The 10,000-nt window shown below is 33.8% G+C and overlaps 1 protein-coding gene across 3 annotated transcripts; it reads right to left on the reverse strand.

Annotated features, from left to right (window-relative positions):
* Positions 1–7,992, reverse strand: LOC122257983 (uncharacterized). 3 transcript variants are annotated; one of them, XM_086551936.1, is made up of 7 exons: positions 7,860–7,992; positions 6,264–6,558; positions 5,375–5,511; positions 4,829–5,232; positions 4,438–4,565; positions 3,184–3,336; positions 1–2,447 (listed from the first exon to the last, which is right to left on the reverse strand). In XM_086551936.1, the coding sequence occupies exons 2-7, from the start codon at positions 6,534–6,536 to the stop codon at positions 1,536–1,538; spliced, it is 2,007 nt and encodes a 668-aa protein (XP_086408062.1). In that variant the 5' UTR covers positions 6,537–6,558; positions 7,860–7,992; the 3' UTR covers positions 1–1,535. The 3 variants fall into 3 exon arrangements, with proteins under 3 accessions (XP_086408062.1, XP_086408060.1, XP_086408061.1); XM_086551934.1 differs by having other exon boundaries at positions 3,184–3,378; XM_086551935.1 differs by having other exon boundaries at positions 3,184–3,378; positions 7,872–7,949.
* Positions 7,993–10,000: the final 2,008 nt, after the last annotated feature.

Below are 10,000 nucleotides of genomic sequence, written 5' to 3' on the forward strand. Positions count from 1 at the left end.
TAAGGTTTTCATGTCTTTAATATAACAAAGTGTGTATTGGTTAAAAAGGAAAATAATTTTGTGATGTTACACTTCTGCTTCAAAAGAAGTTGAAAGGAGCTGAAGATGTCTTTTTTTTTTTTAACCATTAGAGCATTATAGGATTTCATGTATAAAGTATTCTCATCTATAAAACATACATCTATATTTTTATTATATACAATGGGCCAAAACTTAAATTGTTTTTAAAAAATCATGAACATCAGAACCTTACCACTAATGACTCAAATTTACGACATTTAACAAAATCATTCACAGTCTGCGAAAGTAAACTCAACACATAAAAGTAACAAACTCTCTAAAATGAGATGATGTCATACGTTTCCAAACAGAAATTACTCAGATAAGCGTTACTTAGAGTTTTCAAATTCTAAGCTGTAGTTCCACTCCTGTCATCACTTTCAACTGACATCTCTTTACCTTTTATAAAAGTTGCTTTGGGTCTAAATATCCTCTCATGCTTTTTATAGTGAAGACCAATTCATAAATAAATAACATAAATGCATCCAACTAATGTATATCTATATAAATTTCTGAATCTACAATACTGCTACGTTAAAGTTGTTCTATAAACTATGATAATGCAATATAAAGTTTTCAGTGGAGTAAGATCTCATGACTACCTAGAATGCCTAACTGCATCTATATTCACTTTAATTTTGAAAAGTCTCAAATATAATGTACTACTGATACAATATAACTCAGTATGACCCATTATCAAGCACAAAAATGTACAGCACTTCAATCAAAAGGGAAAAAATAAACTATTTAACAACTGCTTTCATGCAGTATGGAACCACCAATGGAAAGAAAAGAAAAGAAAAAAGAAAAGAAAAGAAAAAAAAAAAATGCACATAATATGAAATAAATCTAATGAGACCACATATTCAGGTAAAATCTTTTTCTTCATGTTTTATCGTACAATAATGTTTAAAATCATAAAAACACGGAAAATTAACTTTATAGCTGAAAATGTGTAAATCTATACTGATTCTGAAAACCATAGTTAAGATGGGAAAACTTGGAAGAGTGAATGTTTCCACCAGAGAGGGCATGAGCTGTCCAGTATGGAATTTTTGTTTGTTCTGGAAGACCTATGAAGTGGATAGCTTTTGGAGGTTGTAAATGGCTGTTCCTGCCAACTCATTGAGCTGGTTAATCTTTCATATCATGGCAAAAAATCCCAACCTCACGCAGGGATAGGTCAGTTCATGGGTATCAAGATATGTAAAACAGGGGAGTTGTGTTATTTATTCTAGAAGCTAATTAATTTTGTCTCCAGTTAAAAAAAAAAATAATAATAATAATAAAAAAAGAAAGTGTACACCAGGCAGATAATAAACTAAACTAAACAACACTAAATATAAAGAAAAAAAAATAATAAGAAAAAAATATTTCGTTCAAAGTGAACAACACGACTCTCTTTATTTTTCTCTCCATCTCTAGACAATTATTTTACATATTTACACAATCTTGAAACTATACAAAAATGTACCTCAAGCAATAATATGCTTACATACCATGTGTATTTTTCGACGGCACACAGGACATCGCCCACCACTATCAAGTAAGCGTCTGGCGCACTGGTAGCAAGTGGCCTGGTGTGACAATCTACCATGAATAATTGACGCATTTTTGGGACGTAAACAACAAATAGAGCACAAGAGGGAGAGCCCCGATATTGCCTCTGGTGAGCATCTGCCAGACGAGCCAGAATTGGTACTGGTTCCAAGAGCTTCCATGAGTGTCTCTTGTACAGGCTGGGACCACTGGAACAACTTACCATCTGCTGACTTGAGCCAGTCCTTCCCAGAATTTGACTGCAGAAACTGTGAAAAACATTTCTTTCCTGCACTTGACTGCAAAAATTGAATGAACTCTTTGGACTGAGCATCTGAGTCATCACCGTTCTGGATGTCCTCTCTAACTGGCTGGTCGGATGATTTTGCGCTCTTTGAGGGAGGCATTTCCACTTCTAATGAAAGAGACGATCTCCTTTTTCTCTTAATCTTACCATCTCCATTGTCAGAATTGCTGGGGAGTGACAACTGCCGAGATAAAGGAGACCGCCCCTCTGGCTTCACAAACTCTGAGGATCCAAATTCGGTTTTTGCATTACTTGTTGCTGCAGAATCGCTATTGAAATCATTCAGACTTTCCTGGGACATGAATATCCCAGAGTCTTGGGAGCCGTAACGATCGAGTGAGCCTGTGGATGGCACCTCACTCTGGCCAGTTTCCTGGGATGGACCTGCCACGTCCCCTGGTGGGGCGGGCTTTGCACCTGACAGATTCTCCTTGCTCTTTGGCTCCTCTGTCTGTTCTTTCAATTTCTTTGCCTTCTTTTTAGGCCTGGGTTTCCTCCTTTTCCTCTTTTTGGATCGTTCTGGTAGCCAATCCTTTCTTAGCTGTGAGTAACAGTTGCATAGAGATTAATAACATGTCTAAACAGTAAATTGCTGCTAACTTCAGCAACAGAAAATAATAATAGGCAAACTGCTTTGAAAGATAACCTTACTTTTATTGCAGAATGCTTGCTTGCTTTTTTTTATTCAAAATGAATACTAAATTTCATAGCAAAATGTTACACTAACTCGACATCAAAGAATCTAAATTAAGCTATAATCTGCATTACACTGTGAACATTATCTTTTTAACTTTAACTTACTATCTCTTTCATTGAGTTATTCTAATAAGATATTTCTAGTTTTCATCAACAAATCACAATTAGAATTTTTGAGTTGTCTGATTTTTTTTTTCTAATAGCTACTCTGTCAGAGCTCAGATGTATTCTAGTATCCATTAAAGATGAAAAAAAGAAATTAAAGATAATAGAAAATAGATGACATAAGAAGTAAAGTTGTAAATAATATGAAAAATATAATCATATATTTCATAATCTCTGAAAATTCAGATATTGACAAATGGTCTGTTTTTTTCCCCTGGATCAGATCAAGAGCTGATAACATACTAATTATTTCCATTATTTCAAATTTTACATTCAATAATCTATTCATACAAATCAAACAAATACCTCACCATCACACATAGGCAGACAGACAAGCAGATGCACATGAACAAACAAACAAACAAACAAACACACAGACACAGACACACATACACACAAAAAGGACCAAATCTTACCTGCCAACATTTTCCGCAGTAGCGCACAAAAGGTTTATTGCGAAGGCCGCAGCTGAGGCAGTCCCACCTCTCCGCCACAAGCTCTGGGTCAGTGTCGGTTGACTGGCTCTCCGTCTGTGAGTCATCTGCCCAGAAGCCCTGCTCAGAGTCATCCTGGCAGAGAGTGTGGATAGCAAACACTGCCACCTCTACATCCTTAAAATGAAATTAGGCTTCAGTATTCTGAATGTAAGTGAGGACCTACGACTTTGTTTGTGAATTAGGATGAATTAGCAGACGTGAGGGGAGTCAGTTTAATGTGTATAAGGAGGTAAGAAATAAATTGATGTCAAAGTAATATTTACTGTGACAGAAACACACTTTCAATAAATCCTGATATAAACTACTTCTTGTAGTATCAAAATAAACATAATTAGTGTAATTATGGTACAATACCACCACTTTGCCTTTCTTTATGGCGTATGACAGAAATTATTTGAACAACCAATCTTCTGAAGAACCAAACATTACGTCTGTACTCAATTCACATTAAAACATTAAGGTTTGTTTTGAAATCTCTATCTCCATACATATCATATAGCCAGAAAAAAGGCATCTCAATTTATCCCAACATAAAACAAACAAACAAACTAAACTAAACTAAACTAACTAAACAACTAATTCTACAAAAGATTCTCTACACCAAAAACAACATCCAAGGATTTCAGTTTAATTCTGACAGTTCAAAATAAATGCACATACATACAAATGCAAAAATTAAAAAGTTTAAAGCTGACATTTCAAAATAAATGCATGTACATACAAATGTAAGAATTAAAAAGTTTAAATCTGATATTTCAAAATAAATACACATAAATACAATTGTAAAAATTAAAAAGTTTGAATCTGATGTTTCAAAGTACATACACGTACATACAATTGTAAAAAAAATAAAAAGGGAAAAGAAAGAGGAGATATGAGATGCAGGAAAAAGAAAAAAATCTAACATAAAAATATAAAAAAGACAACTTAGTATAAGACAACTTTGTAGCAACAAATTATTCATCTGCTTTTTTAAGTCTCTAATTAATTACTTCTATTCAATCTCATATAAACATCTGAGCTAAAATGGTGAATGGTAGTATAATTCAAGCACCTATGGAAGCAATTCTATCAATAATCAAATATATTATGTATTCTAATTGATGCATTTATTTTTAGTTCAAATTGATTCCTCCAATTCCAGTTAGCTGTACTAGTGGTTAAGTTACGAACCTCGATATCAGAATCTCCTTCGTCAGACTGTTTCTGTTCCTGTTCATCAATGGAGGCAAGTTCGTACTCATCAATGTAGCAGTCTGTTTCCGAGTCACTCTCCTCAAACTCTGTGTTTCGACAGTATGCTGGAAACAGAGCAACTTGATGTTTATTATCATTCATTAATAAATTATTAACCAAATAAACTACTTTTATTTGAATATTCACTTCAATCAAAATTATATCAAAGAGGTTATACATTAAAGACATTTAAAGTTTTAAGTTAAAAAAAAAAAAAAAAAAAAAAAAAAAAAAAAAAAAAAAAAAAAAAAAAAAAAAAAAAAAAAATAAATAAAATAAATAAAATAAATAAATAAATAAATAAATAAATCACCATTCTTAGACCTACCAGTTTCATATCCTTGACAACTGTAATCTGTTTCAGACTCTGAATTTGTGTCAGGAACTTCTGGGATACATAACTTGTACAGACCAGTGAAACTCTTGCATCTTCTGTTGCTTGAAACTGTTCTCTGACTACTTCTCGACGATCCGGGAAGTGTTAGGGATTCTGTATTTGGTTCACCATTCTGGGAATTCACCGTACCGACAGGTACTTCTGAAACCCCTGTTTCTGTTTTGCCATTGGGTGTATCTACATTACTATTTACATTTGTTACATTTTGTGTCCTTACACTATCACTTATAATATTACTTGTTGGATCTATAGACCCATTTGATGCCTGCTCTTGATTAGCTGGCTGTGACTGGAGCTCTGATTCCACGGGAATTAGATTTTTGGCAACCAGAGTTCTGAAATGTCAAAAGCTATTGTTATAAAAAGATAAATCTGACCCCAAATGGCATAATCTCATAATCTCATAATTTCAGTTTCTTTTATGAGTTAGTATTCATGTAAAATAGAAATATAATGGCTCTTTAATGGGAAACTTACCGTACATCATTAAAATGGAATCTATTTACTCCAAAGGCTTTTCCTAGGGCATCATTTCCACAATTAACATAGAGAATATTTTGTGGGTCGAATAGGTCACGTTTACTATATAGATAAATTTTCAGCATCTGCAGAACCTGCAAAATAGCCACTAATCAGGAGAAAATACTATGAACTATAAAATTACTAATAGGTGCAGAATATGCAAATAATATACAGTTTACAAAATACATATTACAAAAAGTAAACCTTCTCAGATATATAGTGCTTTCTTAACCCATTCCCGCTGGCACTGTTCTTGCACGCACATGCGCCGGGCTCTCTATCGAAAAGCATAGCATCAAATAAATTATACGACAGCGCATGCCAGCACCCCACATATATATTAATTACCTATCACTTCCTGTGGCGGCCGGCGGTATCGGGTTAAGGATGTTACTATTCTGATCCTTTTTCTACAAGCTGAATGTTTCCCCATCAACAGACCAGAAATAAGGATGCAGGTCATTCAAAACAAGGTGTTGTTTCTATTTTTTATCTGGTACCCTTAATAGCACTGAAATGCAATCTTATAATTTTCTGCAACTCTGGATCTCTTTTAAGCAAAATCAGCACTTTATATGCAAATTCTATGAAGTCTGATAACATTAACATTAACATATTTTACATTCTTCCATTACCATCTCTTCTAAATAAAAATTGTTTTTCTGTCATTGTTTTATCCTATCAGCTTAATAGAATGACAAATGATGATCATTCAATTCAGAATCAAAGGAGCAAAAAATACTGATAAAAAAATATCTAGTCATGCTATTTTGTGCTACTTATCCATATAGCTATATAGTAACTTTTATGCATGTAACCAAAAAAATGCACATATTATCATTACCTCTTTAAACTGGTATGGTTTATGCGTTGCTCCAACAGATGCAAAGGTATCTCTGAGCTGAGGTGTGATATAATACAATTTATTAACAGAACATGCTGTACTGGGAGGCTGGGAACTCCCAGTTTCAGCATGTATCGAAGTGGTCTGGATGCTTGAGTGTTGTGTTCCATTTTCTTGCCTTGCAGAACTTTGGTCGTTACCTTCGGCACTTCTGTCACAGACATTGGAGACCACCGAGGAGAGGCGGGTTGCCTCAGGCAAGTCAGGGGGCATCTCTGGAACCTTACATTGTAGCCTGAAAAGTGGGTAACTGGATTACTAGAGATAGTCTGTGCTTTATTTTAATTGCTTCTTAGATTTCCTTGCTTCTTCCTTTTCTTTTTTTCTTTTTGAAAATTTTGATTAATTTCCAACAGCAATCTTTACATATCTCTATCAGATACTTTATATATAAAAATATTTATATATATACAAAAAATACATCAAGACTCATGCAGCCACATATTATAAATTGTATATTTCATATTGTAAAACTAAAAGAGGATACATTATCAAAGATCTTTAAAATTACAATATGACTTTCTCTCCAATGCCTAAATGACAGGTGTTCATACAAGAAATATTTTGTCAGTAAATTGTTATAAAAATTCTGGTCTTTAAAGCTTTTCCTAATAAATATAGAAAAAAGAGAGATCAAGTGGTCGAGACTGTGTGAGTGAGAGAGTGTGTTTGTGTGTGTGTGTGTGTGTGTGAAGAATCAGCATTGGAAATACATGCCATTGCAAACTTTACAGCCTTCTGACTAGTATGAATTCTTTTTTGTAGCTGCTAATTGCACACCTGGATGATTTATATACATGCATTAATTTTAAATTGTATGTCTGGTAGATTAGATAATTTAAATTGCAATAAAAATAGTACTTTTGTGTAATGAAGTGTTCTTGGCATCAGCAACATTTCTATAATGATTCTTTGGTATGTATAGTGAACAATTTTTTTATTTATTTATTTTTAACAAATACATACTGAATAATTTCTATTGAGTACATACATACCATCATACCATTCCCTTGTCCTCTGTTGCCATTATATGTACTGGCAAGGGTGTGAGGACAAAATAACTGACAGCTGGGTTCATGCAACTACTTACATATCAATTAGGATTTTATCTTTAAAAATTCTGGAATTTTAAGGGATGTGATTTCATACTGCCTTTCAGTGCTGGTTTCGCTGTCTATCATTAATTGATTTTATGGCAATGGATTAGAAGATATGTTGAAAATTAATACTGTAAACAAATAAATTCTGAAGAAAACTTGAAATTTTTACAAGTATTAAAATTTCGATAAATCAACCATACATCGAACACAATCAAAGGCTTAGGCAATACTTAACCTCCAATATAAGTTATTGATGCTAAGATAGAACAGAAAATAATGTAAAAACACCTCGATACAATTTTCCTTCTAAATGTCAAGCACATGATTGCAAATTCAAACCCGTCCACCACCACCCTTCTCCTGGGCCTCAATATTTCCCTTTTCTCCAACAAACCAACATCAAATACCAAAACAACCTATAAAACAAGTATCCCACCTCACAGCGTACTCTATAGTGAAGGAAAAGAGTGTAGAAAGTATGTCTCGAGGTCACCCTTTGGTCACCCTTGGCCGCTTTGTTTACATCAGGACGCAGCGCCGCCAATCCGTGCTGAGGGGTTTTCGCTACTATATATCAAGCAAAAGGTGCTATGCTTGAAAAAAAAGTTGCTTTTCGCTATTTTCTTGTATCTAAAGAAAAATCTATCAATCTTTTAATCTATGATTCTAGTATTTTTTTTCTCTTCAATTATCTGTTATAAACAATGATTGCCGTTACGGTCTGACAGATTTTGTTTTTATGCAATTATAAGATGATTATGCGATCAATTCCGTAAGTGTATTTCGCTATGAAATACTTAACAAACTCGAGTAATCAACTTAATCGAAGATTAATGACTTCATAATTTATAACGAAATTCTCTACAAGTTATGTAATACCTCATTACGAGAGATTCAAATTACACATACAAAAACATTGATGGATACGTATCTGATAATGAAATTAGTACTCGTTGAATGTCTCGTCATTTCTTTTTTTTTTTTTTTTTGACACGGAAATCTTTAATATGAGAATAAATTCAATTTTACTCTCTGGAAATGAAGCATTAGATGGGCGGGAACTTTAGCAAGTAAGCGCTGAAAGGTCAATGCTGCTGGGCGTCGGTTACACGAGAGATTCAATGATAATTTTTCTGTCTGTTGCATTTTAATTAAGATGAATATTATGCGGACAAAAATATAACAGCACTTGATAATAAGAATATTTTATAAGTAACGTGAATGAAGGATTTGATGTTTATATCACAAAATTATCAATCAATGATCGCATGAATAATTCGATTACTTCGTCCTTGAAATCTTGCAAAGAAAAAAAATTAAAATAATTTTTTAAAACATATTTCTGCATCAGCTGGTTCATCCCTTCCTCGTTTTTGTTTTATCCTTATTTTTTCTATCGATTGATATTACACATGAATTGCATGAACAACCAAATGCATACATGCCTTTGCCACTAAATAATTATAAGTTATTTGACTGGTATGTTTCGCAATATCCAATACGGGTGGCAATCTATTGGGCACATGAGGTAAATGCGACAATTTTGAATGTAATAGATAATTCTTCATTTCATGGAAAAGAACATGATAATATGTATCCGTAAGATGATGTATGTTTATCTTTACCCTTTATCGTATTGTATGATTTATATGTCATATCTATATTGATGTGAAATAGGTTTAATTTTTTGAACTGGTGTATGAAGCAATTACGTTTAGTTTTTGCGCATATTCATAAGTTGAAATTATGATAAAAATCCAAATAGAATCACTCTCACTCTCTCTATATATACATTTTATATATACTTTGAATGTCCACCTCACATTTTATAGCTGCCTCCTTCGCTACCTCATCCACAGCTTCATTAAGGGTGTTACCGACATGCGATGGGATCCAGACGAATGTAATCTTGATTGCAGCCTATGAGCAATCAATCGGCACTCTTTAAAAATGTTCTCAAACACAGGCCCTTTGTTATTAAGTGTCCAGCGCTCCCTTGCTATCCACAAAGAAGAATGCATCTTATTAACAATGTCAATAATTTTAAGTGCCGTCAATATTGTCCATAATTCAGCCTATGTCGATGATATATGATTACTTAGTCTTATCCCACTGCTTGTGGTGACCACGCCGCTCGCAGTGAATGTCTGAGGATAACCCCACATCCTACTCTGCAGGATGTGAGCAATATCAACATATATGAACAATATCAAAACGTGTTAGACTTTATTTCATGACCATATATTGCTTTAAGTTGACCTTGTTTATGCGACCATAGAAATGGGATCTACATTAATCTCCTGCTGATCCTCACATGGTGACACTTTGGGGAAGGTCTGCAGCGAACGACAAAAGTCCTGCAAGCCATAATATTCAATATCATTTTTCAGCTCCTTCCTATATCCTCGATTGCCGTGTCAATAAAAAAGTCCTGATGTTATTAATTAAGACCGCTGATCATATCTCTCGCTAGTTTCTTTCCGCTGTTCCCTCTCATTAACACGATGGCTGCTATGACATTAATCTCGCTTATTCTCTGTGCAATATCTGTTCTCATTATGTCTATCCTAGAGAGAG

Source organism: Penaeus japonicus, unplaced genomic scaffold (genome assembly GCF_977035675.1).
Source record: "Penaeus japonicus unplaced genomic scaffold, GWHDUDI00000001_assembly GWHDUDI00000026, whole genome shotgun sequence".
Lineage (NCBI taxonomy): Eukaryota > Metazoa > Arthropoda > Malacostraca > Decapoda > Penaeidae > Penaeus > Penaeus japonicus.